Source organism: Pipra filicauda, unplaced genomic scaffold (genome assembly GCF_003945595.2).
Source record: "Pipra filicauda isolate LSUMZ 115617 unplaced genomic scaffold, ASM394559v2 scaffold52_size3558583_pilon, whole genome shotgun sequence".
NCBI lineage: Eukaryota > Metazoa > Chordata > Aves > Passeriformes > Pipridae > Pipra > Pipra filicauda.
In genome coordinates this window covers 1,061,310-1,083,235 of record NW_024104676.1, presented here as the reverse complement: position 1 = coordinate 1,083,235, position 21,926 = coordinate 1,061,310, and the positions used below count along the sequence as shown (strand labels likewise).

The window sequence follows — 21,926 nt, the reverse complement described above, 5'->3', positions numbered from 1 at the left end:
TCATTATCTCCATTTTTAAATAAAGAAATTAAGGAAAAAACAAATAATGATTTGATCAGGATTGTACAGGAAGTTTGTGGCAGAGATGCCAAACAAACTTGGAACTGTTGGAGAGACCTATTCACTGACTGCCAAGTCTTCCAATCCTCATATCATTTCAGTCCTCCCTTAAGTTTTCTAAGATCAGTGAAATTTCTTTTCCTCATACATTATCTAAGAGACTTGTCAAAAGGGGATGTGGTTTGAAACCTGTGTTACATAACATAGCAAATGCATTTGCTGGAGGAGCACCACCAGCCCCAAATACTCAGGGCCAGTTGACTGATCATCTAGATTGTAGCAGCCTATCAAAAGTGACAGGTATTCACAGTGAGAGCAGCAGCTCACTACAAACAAAAGCCACATGCACCTTTCATCCTGGTAATTAAAACAAACATGCCAGTAGCTTTGTCAGGGAGGGGAAAAAAAAGAGGAGGTTTGCAACATAATGATTCCCAACAATGTTTAGCAAATCTTTGACTGGTAAGAAAGGTAATTTCTTCAGGAATATCTGAATCTCCTGGAAATAAATCAAGATTGTTTTGTACTGACACAGCTGAAGGATTCTGCAAAATGGCAGTATCATTCTTGCATTAGCTGCAAAGCATTGACCACGAAGGAAGAGAGTGAACACATGAAATGCCATGAGATGGGTCATCAGGCTGACGTACTGGAGTGGAACACAGGCCACTGTGACTGTTCTCCAGGAGACTACTGACTCTCCTCTGGAAAACACAGGGAGATGACCTTTACATCAGACTGTGGCTCTACAGTTTCTCAAAACAGATGGTTTACTCTAGCCAGACGAACTAGGTTTTGAAATCAACAACAATAAAACTATCTAAAATTTAGTAGGAGATGCAGAGCGTGAACTATCCAAGAACTGAAACACCAATCCCCACCACCAAACACATGGGTGCACCAAATCTCTCAGAACCCCTTGTGCGAATAAAGATGAGCCTTAGTCATACCAATTCATTTATACATTTTTTATCTTGGACCACAAAAAAGAACATTCTAAATCTTTGTAAAATATCAAAAAAGGAAAATTGGTTTGGAGAACTGTGCTGCCAAGAACACAATAATATCACCACCAGCCCCCACACATTTGTTATTGCATTCAGCACAAGTGTCAGATGAACATCTGTACTGTAAAAATTAAGCCCATTAGCTCCTTCAGCTTGTTAGCATATTTTAATACTGTGATCACAGCTTTCTATTTCTATCAAGGTGCTACTAGGTGTCAGACTCGGTATTCACGTAGTGCGTCACTATTATCTCTACACCCCCTAGATCCTTAATCTGTCTTGCTTTCATGAAACTATGACACAGTGATACCAAACAGCATGAAAGAACAAGGAGAAAACTGAGAAGGAAAGAGGAAGCTACCAGTGTAGCAATACTGCTGGAAAGATAAGTAGAGCTGTGATGTTATTGTGTATGGTTGGACTAATGCTGTGTTACTCTCATCTCTAGTCTCCTAGACTGTATTGTTAAGCTAGAAAAGTCATCTAACACATACAAAACACATTTAACAACTCATTGTCTTGATCTGTTTTTCTTTAGCTCCTAACAGTGGTGATGTATAAAGAGTTGGTCAACTGTGTCACTGATGGTCTAAACAGAATGTGAAATTCTCCTTTAGCCTTGATTTTAACCCTAAAACTGTAATTAAAAACTGGCTATTTTTAAACAAAGACAGAAATTCCAATTTGTGTTTTCATAGAAGCTGACACACTGACATACAGATATTTCTATGCTGATGATATTTTTCTTAACACTAACCAGTCTGTATTCCCTCTGTAGGTTTGCATACAACACACACATATATAAAACAGAGTGCAAGTCTGCTGTAATATACACACGTACTCCCACAGTACTTAATGCCTGTGTGTGCTGCACAGTCACAGGTGACAACTGTGTTTTCTACATGCAGTAAGCTTTGTGCAGGTATTTGTTTTCCTAAACAGCTAAGACAAATTTAAGCCTACTTTGATCACAAGATGAACTTGATTCACCATTAAATATAAAGCTGTCACGCAGTCCAGAAATCCTGACTAAAAAAACTCCCAACATCACTCAGAAAAAAACCAGTAAGCCTAGAGAAATTGAAAATATCTGTTCCTCACAAAAGAAGTGAAAAGACCCAGGCAAATAGTCTTTCCGGCTAACATGAATTCAGCACCTTCTAGTTTGTGTCCTACATTCAGAATGCCTTAACATGAAAAGTATATGCTGCATATAAAAGTAACCAACGTGCCCACACATCTACTGGTTAGCGAAGGGTTGGTGGATCTTCACTCATTCTCACACTTGTGAAATGAGACTTTTTCTCTTTATCTCAATTCCTGCCCTTTCTAAATGCCAAATTCTCTCCAGAGGACATAAATCCCATGCTCCTCATGCAAAGCAGTGCAGCATTCCTCCAAGGAATCAGGTTTACTGGAAAAAGTACAACTGTTAATCTAATTTGCCTGTTCTCTTTCACTTAGCATCTGCAACTGGCCAGTGCCAGATTCAATACTGGGCTAGATGGGCCTTTGATCTGAAGCAGGACAGCTGTTCCTATGTACTCATTTAACTAGCAAACATTATTTTAATAAAGCCCCATGACTTAAGCCAAACTGGACTTGGTTATCAAAATGGTATATTACATCATCCTAAAACAGAATTCATTTTGAATGAACCCAGGCCCATGGGTGGTCATGAAAGACCCATTCTGATGCTTCACTTTTCTGTTTCATTTCTCTATTACAAAAAGTGACAAATGATAAGATTTTCAGAATTGGTGAAAAAGGAAAGCAACAGTTAGTTCTTAATTCCCAAACTCTTTTGGTATATACTGGAAAGGCCTTTTAGCATATACTGTAAAGAGGCAAGGACTAAGGCATGGAACCCTTAAGCCAGTCAAGGATAAAGCACCACTGAACAGAGCCACTTGTACTTTCCTCTGCTTTGTGCAAGCACAAAAGTTTGCACAGCTGAGCTGAGAACAGAATCAAAGACATGACATTAGCCAAAACAAAGTGGAAGTTTCTCTGAGTTCATCCAAATCAGACCAGTCACCAACCCAATTCCTGTGTGGCTTCTCAAACACTTGCACAGGGACAAGTGAGGGAGCAACCACAAGAGGCAACAGTGGCTTATTCCAGTTTCAAGAGCTTGCAAAACCATAGAGAAAATAAGAGTTTCTCAGGCTTTCCAGTCTGAGAAAAATAGCTGCACACTAATGACCAAAGCAACATGCTTTGGTTGAACACTCCATGATAGGGAAAAACATCATTTCACTCACAGTACAGACCACTGCAGAGATCACTGAAAAGCACAGGCATCAATTTGAGCACTATCCTGTAGGTTAATCTACATAGAAACTTCAGAAAGTTTTCAGAGTGCATTTATTGATAGCAGAACTTACAAGCAAACTCCCAATTCACCTTCATTTCAGCTGTTCCTTTAAAGCAGAAGGAGACGATGAGCCTGCTCAAGAAAAATTAAGGTGGTTCATTTCATCAGGGAGATGAAGAGTTATCTCGAGATAAATGGTCAGACATGCATGCAGAATGAAAAGCAATCAAATCACAGGCTGCAGCATTGCTAGAGAAGGAAGGTCATCTAGTTTGATTGTGTCCCCTTCTTACATTTTTTTAAATAATTTTATTTTTAAAAAAACCCTCACAAAAAACTTTAAACTATATGAAAATACAAGTTATATTCATACTACCTAAGCATCTGAACAGCTTCCAATGCTATACAGAAGAAATAGCTCCTGAGTACTCCTCTACTCTTCTACTAGCCAAGTGCAAACACAGTACAAATGCAGTACTCCTCCTAATGAGCATTTACCAGCGATAACCAATGTGAATTGAATGAATGATGGGGAAAGCAGTAGCTTTAAAATTCACATAGCAGGAATTCAGTACAGCATCTAAAATTTACAGAGGTTTAGCTAGGCAGTTTCTAGTGCACAGTATCATGCGACACCTGCAAATGAAAATATAGTGAGGAAGGGCAGCGGTGAACAATATTTACTAATGTGGACTGAAAATAAAAGTAACAAAAGTTGCTCAGTTACACTCTATATGATTTCTGATGTCCTCTTCGAGCACCTACTAAGTGTACGTGAAATAATGTCTGAAAATAATTGCCTCACAGTTCATTCTCTTCCTCTCTCCAGGGGAAGATTGTGCCTGCGATCTGTGATTGTAGTGTGGTTTTCATACTTGAGTTTTAGGCCAGTATTGATGAAATGTTTATGCTACTATGCACTTCTGGTACAGAAAACAGTGTGCAAAAAGGGTGCCTTCACAGTCTGTGGGAGATCTTTTCCCAGCCTCACAGTGGTCCAGGAGGAGCTCTGGTCTCTTGCAGAGTCAAGTATATCCGTAAGATACAAAGTTACATTGTGCTTGGCACTACTGCTCTGGGATTTCCAACCTCAAGCTAGTCAGTCTCTGAATAAGAATTTTAATACAGTACTGAACTACTTAAAACACTTAAAAGTTCAACACTTAAAATTCTCTTTTGCATCTATAAGAAATCAGTAGCCAAAAAAGGGAACAGGAGAAAGCACAGCATTACCCAGCATAATTGTACTGAAGGCTAACGTGTAGTACTGGATGAAGTTTCCTAAAAGTTAACAGGAACGGAGGAGGGGTGAATGAAATGTGTATGAAGAGCAAACACAAACAGACCTAACAAACATTTTTTCTAGATCTCAATTAAATGTGATACAACTGAGTTACATAGTCTGCAAATTACTAAAACGGTATTTCAGAGCTAGTGATATTCCCACATTTTCTACAGCACAGCATCGTGAATTTTTCTTTCTTTTCTCATTAACTGTAAAAATATGATTCATGGTCAGCTGGAAACTTTGTGACATGGAAACTCCTTACCAGGAGCCGAGTTCAGCCCTGTTTGTAAGCAGATGCAAATACCTGATGTGCTACCAGCATACTTCATGGTTGTTATTGGCCACATATGTGTGTGTCTGGCTTGTCCGAGTCACTAACAGTGTAAGGCTCCAGATGAAGAACAGGTAAACCTCTAGCATTACTGAATTCCACTGCAGTTTTGTTACAGAATTCATGGGACCAGCATTCTATTCCATTTATCAAACATCAGAGAATAAAGTGGTTTTAAAAAATACATACAAAATATTAAGGGAAAATACAGCAGTCACCTTAATGTTTTATTTTTTTTTCAAATTTTCAAGCTTCTATTATTTGCTAACATTCCATGATGTGCTTCAAAAGTAAGCAAAGATGAAATTATTTCAAAACAAAGCACAGAATCTACTTATAGCACTTCAAGAAACAAGACTGCACTACAGGCTGAAAATCAACTGGATTTTCTAAATAGAAATATCTATTTACTATTTAGTTACATATACACAGAACTGAAATCCAGAGCGATATGGTTTGTTCCGTAATCTGAACCCCAGAGAACCTCTTGCTTTTTAAATGCGTTAGCATACGAATCACACTGAGTTTTTGTTAAAACTCCACTCGTCAAAAAATATTTATCGCTCCGTCTACATTAGAAATCTCTTTATCATTAACTGTGCTTAGTGACAGAGAAGGGATAAGTACACGAGAGATCACTAAACAGCACAAGATCCGCCCTAGGCTATGGGTCTCACCTGGTTACCACAGCTTCTCCTTTCCAAACTGTAGGCAACCTCATGTAACCTCATCTTAACAGCGAGGGACATAGGGAGCCCCGGGTAGGGAGAAGAAATGAATCCTTCTGAACAAGTGGGCCAAATAAAGAAAACATAAGCAAGCAAGTAAGCATTTTCAAGCATACACTGTGACTAAAGCAATCGCTAAATACAGGTGACTGTGCAGTTTCATGCATATGCTTTACGGCCAGATGATAGCTCTCCCAATCCACCCCCTCCCGAGATCTATACTCCCGGCTAAATCACCCCGCGGTCCCTGGGCAGATGCAACTGAAATCAATACCGTCGTAACAACATCCCTCTCCTTTCCCCCCTAAAGCCCCATAATAGCCAAGTTTCAGCTGAGATCGGTATTGACCGGCTCGCAGCACCGCCGGGCAGGATCAGCCCGGATCGCTATCTGGTGAGAGGGGAGCACGTCCTGACTTTCCCCAGTCACTTAAGCCGGCGTCTCACTGCTTGTCCTTAGAGACCACAGCTCCACTCAGGCAGAGAGCGTCTAGACAGTATTCATGATCCATCTGTCTGGCACAGCCAGGCTGATGACAAACTCTATTAGAGCCGAAACAATTTTTTTTTTCCTGCTCTTCCCTCCTCCCATCTCCCTTTTCCTCCGAGAAGCAGTAATCTGACACTGAAAATTACTATCATTGTTGCAATGCTCAAAATAGCAGTGCCAGACTTTCATTAACATCAACGCTAGACTGCTAAATATTTAAAGAAATGGATAAATTTCACCTGAAGTGGGACAGCCCGGCACACATGAAAGCAGAAGCACAATCAAAATGTAAATCTAAGCGGTTGTTTTTATCTGCACAAATTCGGTGTCACAGTCAGAGGGGGATGCCAAAGGTCTCTTTAAACAAAATATTTTCCTTTGATTGAGCTTTTTGTTTTTAAAACAGAATCATTCTCCAACCCCCTGCAGATCCCTACAAGGCTCAGAGCTGACAGCAGTAGGTGGGGGTGGTGAAAGGGAGAGCTATATATTTGATTTGTTTGGGTTTTTTTACCTTGCAGAGGAAAATGAACTCCTACAGCAAACTCTTCTATGCCAAAACAGCCATGACACATCACCTCCATCAATGTTGACAACTTGAAATTTGATGTAGACATAATTTGCACATGACAAGAAGGATTCATTCTCACTTATTTCACTCTCCTGTAAATTCTCATGCCTGTCAATATTTGTGTTTGATATGCCCACAAACACGTACTGATCACAGCAAAGATAACTACCTGTACTGTTTCTACCAAACAATTATATAAACTAAAATCTCCACCATCACAACCCTTCTCAATGAGACATGACTTGGACACTGCAGTCTGCAGACAACAGACTACGCTTCCCATTTCAAAATCTAATTTACTTTTAGCAGGACAAGGCAGGCTGATCATTTGTTGTGAAACAAAGGGAAATGCTCAAACAAACGAACTGTGTCCTGCTAGAAGCAGCCACATTGTTTCAGTTCTTGGGAGTCCAAATTTTGCAGGTCACATGGAGCAGCAAGCTGCCGCCAGGGCCAAGTCTGCAATGTTTAGAATTCCACTCTTCACCTCACTTTTCCTATCATCCCTTTGTGTTGCTTAGTACACCCTTGACCTCCAAGTAGTGTTAAAAGAACAGTCATCTCCATTATCTCAATCAATAAGTCTTTATAGCTGATGAAAATAAAAACAAGTAGCCCCTACTGAAAGCTGACATGGGCTATGCAGAAAGCGACCTGCAAGGAAAGGTGCGATAACACTGGGGTGTCCTCACTGAGGAGGGGAGGCATGCTTCAACGTGCATCACCAAACCTGAGTCCCAACATATACCAGGCAAGCTGTTACCTTAACATGTTCAGCTTAAATGCCTTAGCATGTATTTTGACCAACTTGCTGGACTGAAGCTTGTGTCATCTAAAATCAGACTAACACACCTCAGATGTGGTACAGATTTCCTTCAGCTGCCCTCTGATTTCTCTGTGCTATACAGAATAAATTGTCCACGCAGCAGCATAAGGAAGCCCTATGTACAAGTCAGCAAAGCAAAATTAATAAAACAAAAGGGCTGCAGAAATACACGTTTTATTTTACTGTGCACACGTGAGACATTGAGTTCAGTAGCAATATTTTTACAAGGGCATGTAGTGATAGGACAAGGGGTAATGGCCTGAAAGAGAGGAAGTTTAGATTGCATATTAGGAAGAAATTCTTTACTGCAAGAGCAGGGAGACACTGGAACAGCTTGCCCAGAGAAAGTGTGGGTGCCCCATCCCTGGAAGTGTTCAAGGCTAGGTTAGATGGAGCTTTAAGCAACCTGTTTCAGTAGAAGGTGTCTCTACCATGATTAGGGTGTTGGAACTAGATGATCTTTTAGGGTCTCTTCCAACCTCAACCATTCTGTTGTTTAAAAGATGGAATTAACAGTTATCACAGTGAATATATATAAGAATGGTGAGGAGAGAGGAACACTAGGTCTAGGGGATCTAAACTTCTCCAACACAGTAAGATAGTAACTCCTATAATCATGAGATCCAGAAAGCAGATCACCCACAAAAAATTATCTTTCTATACCATTGCTCATGCAACTTAACTAAACTAAACAAAAAGCTCCAAGAAGACATTCTGGATTTGGCTGCTGGCAAGAACACAAATGAGAAATGCTTCAGTAGCGGGGAAATATGGGCTACTGCTAACAGGGCACATATTGCTTAAATAAACTAAAGCAGAATTTTCATATGAAAATTTATTTATCTAGACATTGTTTGGGGGCACTCTGTGCATAACTGTGAAATGAGATGAAAATTTTTTCCACCACAGGAGGATAGAAGGTTTGAATACAGCATGAGAAAGGGATTCTTTGAAGAAACAGCTGAGGGGAAGGCATACCACCGTAGTGAAAACATGTTGTAGGTAAAGGCAAGGGCAGTTCATGAGAGAAAGAGGCCACGCTGCTTGGACGTAGACCGGTACAAACTTAAAAGTGGCTCCTTTCAATAGTTTCCTTCCCATTTAAGAACTGCACACAAGCAAGAAGATGCAAGAACAGAGTTGATATACAACACTGATCAGAAAGAAATTCTTGGTTTGAGATTCAAGTGATTTTTTTTTTTTAACACTCATTTTCTTCTTATTGAGCTGTATTACTGTCCTTTTACTAATCAGAGGCCAATGAATGTATGTAGTTTTATGTTGAGAGGTAGCCTCCTCAGCTGGGACATTTCAAGAGCATACACTCGGGTGTACTCTGGTAGGGATCCCCATTAAAATCATTGAGCAAAAGCATGCACACATTTCTTAATTCAACATGTCATCCCTCTAAGGCCTGGGGACCTCACTTCAGCAAGTATTCTAAAAACATTTTTTCAAAGCTGGAACAAGCCATCACAGCCAACTGACATGTCCATAATAATGTTCTTTCCTATTACTGAGTGGCACTGGTTTCTACCATGTAGTAGTCTGTTTAACAGCCAAAACATGATAAATATAACTTAAATACTGTTTATGGTTGTATTATTTTTCCATCTGGCTTCAATCTTTTTTCTCTTTGTTTCACCATTGTCACACAGCCCTTATTGCAATGAAAAAGTACAGACACTGTCAATATCCCCAAATGCAACAAATAATTAATTTCTTTCTCTGCTACAAAGTAAGCAAAAAGTTAAACACTTCCAAATGCTCCTAGCAATGCATCAGATATTTCCTCTACAAACTCCTCATTTGCAACGCTGTTGCAAAACCAGCAAACGCAGTTCTTGAAGGACTTAATAAGACTGTTTACCTAATTATTCCTCTTCGCTCAGTACTTGGGAGGTCTCAAATAGCAGGACTACTGGACATCATATTTTAGAAAGAATCAGAAAATGAACGAATACAACAGATTTAAGGAAACAATACAAAGGAACTTTGGGGTTTGGGGTTTTTTGGCTTTTTTTTTTAACTCTCACAGAGGGTAACTAACAGATGAGTGGTAAGAGTCCTCACATCTGTAAAAGGCTGATTTGAGTAGGAAGCTATTTTTCTCCAAGTCCACTGAAAACTAAGAAAAATGCTGCCACCTTGACTTGCATGACTTTACAGAGACAGGATCATGGAACACACCAACTGCACTGAAAGCAATAGGAAAGCTGCTGCTGAAGGTTTTTCAGAGACACGTTTAGTTCGGCTTGGTCCAGATAAACTTTGTTGCTGGAGGGGAGGGGATGACTAGCCAGCTGACCGGCACTGCTCCCTTTCAGGCATGCCTGTCTTCAGGCACAAACATGCCTGTTTGGGAGCTACAGCAATGCCTGAGGGGACAGATGTGACTTAGGGGAAGACCAGGAAGTTTGCAGATCCTGGATCACGCTGCTGTGATTACTGCATGACAGCCACCAACACAGAGGGGTCCTGAAAAACCACTGGTGTCTAGGTTATGAGACCCCATGATTAAGAAGGTTTGGGAAAGTTCCAGCTAGGAGTTCCACCTGGGAACAAACAGGGTGCCACCGTCACACTGCAGCTGTGCAGGGCCACCATCTGCGATGCCCCAGCTGCCGCTTGTCACCAAAGCCCTTCCCTCCACCTGCTACCACTGTGATTTTCATGGCCCTTTTTGGACAAATGGTTGTGCTGGCTTGGTTTAAGAGAAGAGCTGTACAGTATCCTAGTAAAAAAAAATTCATCTATATGAACTTTAAAGATATGCTTGCAAGTTTTGCATGAAGAAATAATAAGGTATAACTTTTTTACAACTCAAAAGCCAAGGTTATAGGCAAATACATGACATTTTGGTCTGGACCCATCATCAACTTGTCCTGGGGCTTTGGAGAGAGTTCCATTAAAACCCAAACAAATTAAAAAAAATAAAATGAAATAGCAGAAAAGAATATATAGGTCATTTTTATTTCAAAGCCACTAAAATCACTGCAGAGGTACCAAAGCACCACAAAGTATAAAAACACTTAAAAGAATTTAGAGTACATTTAGGAACATGTTCATTTGGAGGTTAGAAGGCAGAGGAAGAAAAGCATATATTCAACACTTGATTTGACTTTCTATTATGAATCCGCTACAGTGATTTTATCCTGCTTATAGGCCCATGCATTCATTACAAAAATTACAGATATATGCTGCTGACAATTCCTATTTTTAATAACAACACAGATATTCCTAAGCCATAGTCACAACCAGAAGTGAAGTAGCATGCTGAGGGATGTCAGTATTGGCAGAACCAAACCATTTGGAAAGTAATAGTAACACAACATCACTTCTGTTGTACATCAGAAACATTACTGGAAAATTTACCCCCCATCCAGAAAGCGGAAATGTGGTTTGAAAATAAATTATTGCTGAACAAACAAAAGCAAAAATCAAAGTTTGAATTCAATGTACATCACTGAGGGCAAAGCATTAAAAAAGCAATTCTGGTGACAAACTCTAGCACTTTGTGTGCAATATTTATGCACTAAAGAATAGCAACTAAAGCTATTTTAAATATATAAAATATATACCTACAAAAGGTCAGTGACCTACCAAATGATGCTGATCTCAGCACCAATGAAATGCATTTGATCAATAGGAATGATGACTGAAAAGATTACAACTTTCTTAATAGTCTTAGTAGCACATAAAGACTGTTACACAGACAAAGCAGAAAATATTTTTTAGAACTTTGGAAAACAAATTATTTAATTACACTGTCTTTCTCAGAGGCCACATATGATCCACATGATTATAACCTCAGTGTCTGCAACACAAACTCCCTTTGCATAGGTACAAATTTCCATGTTTAGAAACCTAGAGAAAGTGCAGAGAAAAACAGAATTTACTTTCTCTGTCTCACTCTCCCTTGATATCATACTGCAGACCAAGTTTCCAAACAGACTTGTATGTACATACATACACGGATGCACACAAAGAGCCAGTACTTACAGCTAAAGATGCCTGGAGGTGGATGCTCTGTTACAAGCAGGCAGTTCTCTTCATCACTGTTATCCCCACAGTCATTCTGTTGGTTACAAATCAATGAACCAAGATACAAGCATTTACCACTGGCGCAGGTGAATTTGCACTCTGAAAGGCAAAAAAGAAACCAAAAAAAAAAGTATGAGAAAATTGATGCCTACCCTTCTTCAGTGCTAGAACGACTGATACTAAAGATTATATATTTCAAGTAAGTGCTGTAATAGCGGATGGGTCTTTGGCACTTCAGCACCAAAATAAACCATATCGTATTTATAGTACTGCATGTATAAATATACATGTGACACATTCCTGATCAGCAGAATCAATCCACTAGTAAACCAGATTTGCCATTTGGGAAAATTCAACTGTTTTAAAAATAAGCAATATTTTTTATAGTTCATGTTGATTACAGTTCACTTTGGACACAAACCATGTTCTCATACATGTTTGTGTGGCACCTTGCATATTTGGGGAAAGACAGCACTATGAATAAAAATAATAACTGCCTCACATTAAAAAAAGTCTTGCTTCAGCTGTAAAGCAACAGTTTGTAACCAGGACCAATCCTGTCTGGACACAATTAGTCCCTAACTACCCTCCCAAAGACAATTTGCCAGTCTCCCAGCTAATTGCAATCAAGTGCTTGATGTTTGCACATTGAACTCCCACATGCTAGTGTTCTTTACAAAATTAATAAACTTCTGAATCCCTATAAAGTGAATGCTATACGCAGAAATGATACAGTTTTCACATTTTTTTCATTACCAAAAAAAGAGAACGGTTTCCCCTAACTATGATTCTATCATGAGAACAATTCCAATGACACAAAGTACACTTCATAGTAAATATTGAGGTTGCAATTAAGAAATGTTCACAAAAATATAAATGCAATCATAAAAAGCTTTCTCACTAGGCTTGTTCCAAAGTTAAATACACTACACATATAGAACAGAGGACACATTACATCTAGACAAATTATAATTTAATGATTACATTACCAGCATGTTGACAAATTCTGGTGATTGTCATTCACAAGCAGAAGCAAAACAAACAGAAACACTCACAAGCAGTTTATTAAAGTAGCACTGTTCCCTGAACCCTGGGCTTCCCTAAGGCTGCAGTTTGGGTTGGCTGGTTCTGCTTCAGAAAGATGATTTTCTGCTTCTTCCCAGCAAAGAGACAGCATTTGTTAATCTTCAACGAGATCAGCAAGAGACTTTCCTCTAATCTTAACAGCAGTTGCACTTACTCTGAACTGATATGACAGGACCTCCAATTCGAAAAAGCCCCTAAACCAGTTACTGTGGTGTGATACTTACTCACATGAATCTGTTGTGTAACACAAGCAGGGTAATAACAAAGGAGAGAAAAAAACTTGAGAAAGGCAAAAAATTATTTTTTCTTAGCAAATTTCTTTTGTAGATAAAAGTGATTTGCAAACTTCACTCTGAACACTTTTCAAGAATATTAATGACATTTTTGTACACATATCAGCAAGAACCCGCTGCAACAAAAAATGTATGCATCAACATTGTAACATATAAAATGCTACTTAGGAATATAAATAAAAGGCATAAAATGCTACGCAAGGAAAACAAGCATTTCCTGTGGGGGAAAAAACCTACAATTCTATTTTTCTTTTTCACTTGGTCAAATTGCACTTACAAAATTAGTGAGTATTTGTCTAAATAAGCTCCTCAACTTTAAGCTTTTTCAATGTAACCCTGTAGTACCTGAACTATTAAAATTGTAGAATAAAATACTGTAGAAACAAAGTATTTTACCCAATTCTTTTGTTGCCCTGTCCTTCCCTGCTACAACACAGAACTGAAGAGGCATTGAAGGGCTTAGATTTTATGTTTTGAGTATAGACTATAAAAAAAAAAATTCATAACCAAATGAAGTAAGCCTTTGAAACCTAAGGAACTAAGAGGGTCATTAACAGTTAGTTTTCGAAAGGAGACTTAAAAGACCAGCCTCAATATTAGCAATACGATAATTACAATGTTTTAGGACTTGTTTCTGCAATTCTATTAAGAAAGTGGAACAAGAAAAGGAATATAGCACAGGATGAAATCAGAGTGGTAAAGAACATAATGCTTCTATTTGAAAGACAAATGTCAAACACCATATTGCTTGAAGTTAGAATATTTGGCATGCTACTTTGGCTACACTACTTAATGCTTTCCAGTGCCTTTGTGTTGAGTCCTAATGTAACACTTTCCATGCTTCCCCCATGGCTGACAGCAAATGCTCAAGCAAGATGTAAACTCAAAAGCAATCACAGCTAAGAACGCTAGGTTTCTGTTTGCCACCAGATTATACAGTTTTCAGACAAAAGACTAAAGCATTACAGTTTTAGTAGCATTATTAAAGTCGTAAAGTTCTGGGTTTTAACTAACACTACCATAAGAGGACTGACCAGAGGAAAGAATTCATGCTGTAAGATGTGTTGGTTCGGAGTTTTTTGGTTTTGTCATAGATAACACATCACATTGAAACTTGGATTCAAAAAACAGACTCAATCAACTTTTCTTGTGAAATGTTATAGCTACTTCCTTCTTCCCTCAGATATGTGAAAATTGCCACTGTCAAGGTGCATAAAAAAAAAAGAGTCATTGGGCCTCTTGTCCTCATTTGATGTGCCCACATTGACTGGAAGGTTGCTTGTGGTACCGTGGGAATAGTGTGTTGATTTTAAAATGGGATATGTTGTCAAAAATCACATTGCCTTGTGATCTCCCACCAAATCTATTTGCCAAGGAAGCAGTCATCCTCTATTGGCCTGGCTGGGATGGAGTTCACTTTCTTCGTAACAGCAGCCTCTATGGTGGCAGTTTGGATTTGTGATCAAAACACTGTCGATAACACACAGTGCTTTGGCTATTGCTGAGCAGTGCCTGCACAGTGCTGAGACTTCCTTTTTTTTTCCTCACACATGCATGTGCAAAAATAACTTCTATATCTAAAAAAATTTAATATCTAATGGAGGGCACAAAAGTGCAAAACTTAGCCTGCATAATCACATTCTGTTGAAGTCTGAAGGAAATATTCAAAGGAAAAATGTATTGTAGAAATGGGACAAATTAATTAAACAGATTATTCAATGAATATACAGATACTTCTGAACACGAAATATACTTAGGATCTGGTATTTGTAACTTGTAAACAAAATTCAGTGCCTTAAATTAGTTTGCACAGTAAATGCATTTAAACAGTGTTTGCTTTTACTAAAACCAGAAAAGAACCCTTCCTTGTAATGCAGCTTGACAGAGATAGTAGAAAGCAAATATTAGAGTTTCATCAAACTGAAATAAACCTGCAGAGGTCTGTACCAAAATACAAGGAGTGACCTCAAAACACCCCAACAGGGAAATCCAGACCAGTCCACACTAGACCAATATGCCTAATGACACACCAGAGAGCCCTTTTCAGTACAAAGTCTTGTACTTGGCCTGTCTAGACAAGAACAGGGGTAAAAGCTCCTGTTCTGAAAACAAGCCAGCATGATCCTTCTTTCATGAATAATGTTTCAAAGCTAGACAGTTTCCCTTTTCATTTTCAAGTGGCAATTACTGAAACATCAGTCGGTTGGTCAGCAAGACTCTGACTAGAGCTAAACCTGAAGCATGATGACAGCTACTGGAGGTTGAAAAAATCAACCCTTCTTATAATTATGTTCATAATTATGTCTGGAGCATAATTTAAAAATTTATCTTTATGATATAGTGATTCTTCAACATAAAGTTTTAATAAACATACTTCCAGGTAGAACTAGACTACCCTGAAAAAAAAAAAGGAATGCTAAGAATACTATTATGAACATTTCCTATTTTTTAGAAACTTCATGCTTGTGTGTAGCATGCTTGTATGTATAATTAAATACAATTACTAATTAATATGACTTCATTTCAAATAGTTTCAAATAGTAATTGAAGGTTATGTTTCTGTTGAACAGCTAAAGATGGGTCTGCATCATGATACAGAAAACTCCCCTGATCAGATTTTTTTATTGTGAAATGCAAGATCTGATGTGTTGGGTAGGCTTATTTTACACTTTCTGTGCCTAGCCAACAAGATAATTTTATACTTGCATTCAACTTAATTCTTTCAGACTTCATTTACACTTGACTTCATCCATATGAACAGCATTCCCATTGTTTTGTCATTCCACTTACCGTAGGGCATTTTTAATTATAGCTAAGTGCTGTTTGTTTTTCTAATGCAAGTCCAACCACAGGCCAAGAAAAAAAAGCAACAAAGTGTCATATTGAAAAAATATGGTGGTTTAGGCCACTGTTATGATGCATGTCACAGCTACTTATTTAATGGGTCTGAGATGATTATCTGACCCAGGGGCAGAATTCTGTTCCATCCATTCAAATAAAAAATAAAAAACTATATATGCAGCCAGTGATTTCAAACTGTTGTGACTAAACTGTAGTAACGTGCTTGAATGCACAAAATGAAATCCTAAGTGATGTCTGGGACTTAACCGAAGCGTAAAGGCACTCTCCCAAAATCCAATGGACTGGCAGCAGCCCGGGCAGCACGACCAGCAGAGGGTGATCAAATACCCTACTGAAGTCATATAAGTGGAAGGTGAAAATCTCTTTGCCTCCGGGTGGATCTAGATCTCCAGAATAAAGGTCTAATTTCTAATTTCTTACATAAGGACTCCATTTTAAGTATGTCATCATATTTCTTCTTACTCCTGTTCATACTGCAGCATGTAAGAGCCTAAAAGAAAATATGTTTAAAGGGCATCATCACCTGTTAAAAGGATAATAAGAGACAGAAGCAGTAAATTGGAGAGGGTAGGAAGAAGCATACTTTGCTAGAGATTAAAGAAATATAAACCACAAATACCAGAGTCAGTACAATAAAACCCTGTTCAACCTCTCATAAACATCTGTCTGTGTATTATTTTTAATATTGTAGATTGTAGCTTTATAATGGGAAGTAAATCACAAATAGGAGACATGCACACAAGGAACATGTTTATTTGGGAAAAAGCTTGGTTAATAAGGAAGATGGCAGGCTGCCACACGATCTAATAAACCTCCATTGGTGCACGGAAGGGAGGGATAAATAGGTCTTTACAAAACAAAAAAGCACTTCACAAAAAGAATGCCAAGCAGAATACCAGCAAAAATGAAAGCGGATCAGCTTATGCAGAGTAAGAAGCAGAGCTGTAAGCCACAGCCAGAGGCCTGCCCTCGGTGCCCACGGCCTCACGCAGGACCGAGGCTGTTCTCGGAGCCACGCATCGTGGAGACAGAGACCTTCTCTGACCAGGGGAGATTATGGCCTTAAAACCAGGCTGATTGAAAGAAGATTGTTACTGGTTCACAACCAGTCTCATTTGCTCAGCTACTACACTCTTGCAGTCCCCCATGCCCGCTTGCTTATCCAGCAATTATCTTTTCATCTTCTTCTTAAAGCAAAGCCTGGAGCTATGCCCTTTAATGAGTTACTATTTATGTCAGTAGCTAAAGGAAGCAAACACAATATTCTTGCACACAGGTAGTGAAATCCATTGTTCGGTTCACTTTTAGGGCATTAGGACATTTCACCAAGCTTACCTTAATTAATTAAGGTAACGAAATTATGCCAGGAGTCATGGTGGCAACCAAAAGACCTCCTTTTTCTTTGAGATTTGCCAGTGAGGTTGGTTTTTGCCTGTGATCTTTCTTCACTATATATACCTGTCTCCGGTGTGAAAAGAAAGGTCTCTTCTTAGAGGCCATTGAGGCATTATGAAAAGAGTTTTCATCAACACTGCAATCTAAATTCAGGAGACTTGCTGTCACTTAGCCTCCATCCTGCCCACACAGTGAGTCTCCACAGCTTCACAGGGGGAACCAGCAGCTTCCCTGAGCATGTCTCCCAAGGAACGAGGAAACAACACTTCCTATCACAGCACTCATCACAAACAGACAAGCCTCTCCAAGGTCATCTCAGAGACTGTCAGGCTCGCCCAAATTGCCAGTTCTGCCATCATAAGAAAAGGCCAATAAAGGAAAGCCTCTTCTATTGCCACCTTCATAAATGATCTGTTCTATTTACCTTTCCATAAAACGCCAAGGCAGTATGAGTACAGATTTGCATTTTCTGCCCATCTACCCACTTGCTTTTCCTGATCTGGCAACGTTCTGCCCGCTTATGCCCACAGAGCACTGAAACACCAGACCTTCTCCACAAAACATGAGAACTGTGTCCCCTATTCCACATTTGGTGGGAGAGTAAAGATCCTTTACACCCCCACCAAAGCGCCGTGACAGACACCCTCTCCAGCCACAAAACTTCTGCCGAAACATCCTTCCAGCACAGCATGCCTGGTGCTCCCCGACTTGGGCACTTGTGTCAGTGCCGACAGCTCAACCGAGTCATGGTCTTGACATTGACCCATGAGGCATTTGGGTCAGAGCCCACAGAGAGGAGGACAGAGAGCACCACGGCAGACACTCACTCCATCTTAAGAAATTACCTATGGGGGATGGGTTTCCAGAAGCCATGAGAAGGCCTTGTGCTTCTCCCTGTTCAATGCAGTGGCAAAGTGGGGTCCACTACGGCATGTCAGGCCCACCCGTGGGCACACGTCCTGGCCCATCACCTCACCCCAGGGAGGTGCCTGATGCCCGGGGCTGCAGCTGCCCCAGTTCTCCCACTGCTCTACTCCTGGATGGGACGGTGGGATGGGCACTGGCTGCCAGAGCCTGTCCTGATAAACCCCTCGGGAGCTCCACCGCCTTCTTACATTTGTATACGTACTAACAGAGTTTTCGAAATCAAGTATGGAGAAGGAGGGAAGGAGCACTGGTGACTCAGCTAATGACACTCTCATTCTCAGTTGAGAAGTTACGTGAGGAGACGATTAAAAATACATTAAATACGTACCCTATAATTTTTGTCAAGCACAATGTCATTATCATGGGCAAGTGCAGATAAGAAGGGTATCTGCAAATGAGATTTTCTTAACATCTCGTTCTCCTTAATCATAATTCAAAGAATTCTTGAATTATGGTAAATATTTTAAAATTATCTTAGTTGGTTTTCATCTTAAGAAATCTTTAATAATCACAAGCAGTGCCACTTACCACATTTGTAGAGTACTGCGTATGTAGAGGAATCTAAAATAAAAAATCATGTTACTTTAGCAGCTTCTTGTTTTTTCTTTGAAATATTGTTTGCACTACAAATAGCTTGAGACTAGACCGTTTTATCAGGCAACTTCACAACCCTTGAATCCAGGGAAATACAGACTAAACCAAGTCCCTTCACAGATGCATTGCTAAGTTTTGACTGCAATCCTAAAATGGGCTCAGATGAGGACACAACAGTTACTGCAACACCCAACAATTATCTGGGGGCTAGGGGAAAGAGGATGACTGGTGGGAAAAAGTTCTGTCTTTTGTTCTCTGTTATTAAATTAGGTTAGATTACTTAAGACTGTGACTTCTGTAGGGCAGGAACTGTTTTAATTTAGCTCTCCTAGGAGGTACTGAAATACAGAATAAATACTGTTCTCATCTGCAATTGTGTAATGATATTGAACCAAGGAAGAGTCCTTGGTTCAACATATCCAAGAACAGGACTTTTCACACAAGTAATGTATAATGCAGGCAAGAGTATACTGTGTTTCAGGTGGCTGTTCAGAAGATGTCAACCTAATATTGATTAAAGTAGTTTTTTATATATCTTCCTGAGTATAATGTGCAGAAAATATAGGAGAAATAAATATTTACTACATGTCAAGATGCAGGATAGTTATGGAGCTTCCACTGAAACATGAATTCCAGATTTCAATGGACAGTTCTCCTTTCATTTCTCATTGTGCAGTGAACACTAATGTGAGTAATAACAAGTTTATTATCATCTGGATCACGTTCTCCAATCCACATCTGCAGAGATTTGCATGTTCCTGCAGTAAATACCTTATCACTGTTAGTTCTTGTAATTTAAAAGTGATTTCACCCAGTCTAATTAGCTAAAAAGTGTCTAACTCAGGTCACTGTGCCCCCATGTTCATCTAACAAAAAATATAACCAAAATAATACCTAGATTACAGGGAAACAGATTGCTCTTAATCATTTGCATCATACAGCATAGACAATGTTTTTTACAAACAAGTACCGTCTCGTATCAATTGTTACCTAACTTTTCCCTCATTCATCTCTAACTAAAAATTAGTCACACATTTTCTTCACCTTCGTATCTTTCCCAGAAGGCTGGGATTTTATGGCTAAGCCTTAAAAAAAAACCAAACAAACAAAATAATGTTTTTCCTATTAGAAAATTTTTCCTTTCTACCAATTTCCATGAACACCTCCTCTCAGGTATGACTTGCACTGCAAGTGGATATAGACTCCTATCTACATGCACTTCCATATAGTGGAGCTGGTAGTCATTTGGTTTGCCTAACGATTTCCACTATAAATGCCTTGGAGAATCTCTCCTATGTTCACTGCATGCAGCAAGTCTGTGAAGACGGACTGGAAGAACATTCCCCGGGGCTACAGAAGTGCCTCTTCTTTGTCCCAGAAAATTCTCTTCTGCTTTTATGGAAATAAAAACTGCTAAAAAACCAGCAGTTATCTTTCCATTGTCTGCATCAGGGGAGTCTCTGCCAGCACTGCAAAATAACTAAAAGGTACAGACACTTTGAGGCTCCAGCGATACCACTGGCAAAGCAACAGCCCAAACCATACTGGGACAGCACGGGAAGAGGCAGATTAACTGTGGTGGGGAAAGGAGGTGAGCTCTGCTCCCTCTCATTTTCACACAAGAATTCCACTTCACTTCCAGGTGCTACCAAGTACAGCCATTACAACAGCCACCAGATGCTCCTCTTTTGTCCCCAAGTGCTCCCAATGTCAAGTGTACAAGACAGACAGACAAGAGAAGGAATGTGAACACACAGCAGAGTAAAAACAGTATTTTATGGGTTAAGATGCCTCACTTAGTAACCTAAGCAGCAAAGTTTCAATAAATATTATTTCAGATTACAATTACGCAATTTTGTTTAAGCATCATGAACATATTTTACCACGTAGCAGCTATTTAACCAAGATTATTTAACAATTTCCATGGCTAAAGTGTTTACAAAGTAGATTGTGCAGAAAACACTGATACAGACATCCCAGGGAAATCTCTACCATCTCAATCTTTCTGTTGTTGAAACAGTATAATCTAAAAAGCGACAGTGCATTTAGGACAGTGCATTTCTGGTTGTGAATGTGAACATATTGTTAACATGATCCTGGGTGGTGCTGAGTCTATCCATGCACTACGCATAATCTTGGGAAACTTTACAGTACAAAAAACCAAAGCAAACAGCTTTCCTTCCCCAAACCGAATTCAACTTTGCAGATACACTGAATGTTTAAGTGAAAAAATACCTAATAAAAGTACCAGCCTGACACAATGCAAAACTTCAATATGAACAGAGCCTCTAGTTCACAAGCTCAGGCCATGACTACATTGTATGTGAGAAGCAACAAAAACAAAACCAAACTGGAGCAGTGTCCCCATAATCAAGCACTTCTGGCCGGCACTGCTGCCCAGCAGGGCAGCCGGTGGAGGGAGGACACAGCTTTCCTTCAACATCACCTGTGGTTCACATCCACGTGCGGCCACTTCTCTGGAAAGAGACAGAGCAACCAAGGAGGTTTTTGGCACATCTGTTTGAATCCAATCTGACCCAAGCTAAATGCTGGGATTGTGAGAAAACACTAGCGTGAGGCACCAAGGGAGAACTGATGATGCCTGGGTGTCCAGGTGTGATGGTAAGGGTTTGTCTACACAAGTGACGCCTGAACACATGGTTTGGGTGAATCCACAACAGCCTGGCACTCTCCTGGCTCAGCTGGGTTTGGGAAGTTAACCATGCTCACCTCTTCCTAAACAGAGTTTTGCAAAAGGGGCTCAGTGTAGTTTACACTGGCACCAATACACCTGAGCAGTGCCCACCTGCCAGGCACACACACAGGTATGACGCACGCTTGGGGCACCACTGATGGTTAATGCTGACTTTACTGACAAAATATGCATCACGTTTGTGATACAAATAGCACTTGATCTACAAACCACGCCCCAAAACCCTGACACATTACCTCATGCCTACGGCTGTCCTGGACATTATTTCTATCTGTGGGTTATCTTAATATGCTGGACTGGAAACTACTGTGGCTGACATGCAGATCAGTCATGTCAGCCTTGAGACAGCAGCACTGCAGGGTAGGTGGCCAACAGCGATAACCATTTCAGCCAT

At 39.7% G+C, this 21,926-nt stretch overlaps 1 protein-coding gene across 4 annotated transcripts in view; it reads right to left on the bottom strand.

The window, feature by feature from the left end:
• The window catches only part of LDLRAD4 (low density lipoprotein receptor class A domain containing 4), a 279,863-nt gene that overhangs the window by 128,877 nt on the left and 129,060 nt on the right, over positions 1-21,926 (bottom strand). For all 4 annotated transcript variants that reach the window (XM_027742939.2, XM_027742938.2, XM_039387087.1 and 1 more), the window contains one exon: positions 11,621-11,761. In XM_027742939.2, the coding sequence (XP_027598740.1) occupies positions 11,621-11,761 (141 nt within the window). The remainder of the gene's footprint in view (positions 1-11,620; positions 11,762-21,926) is intronic.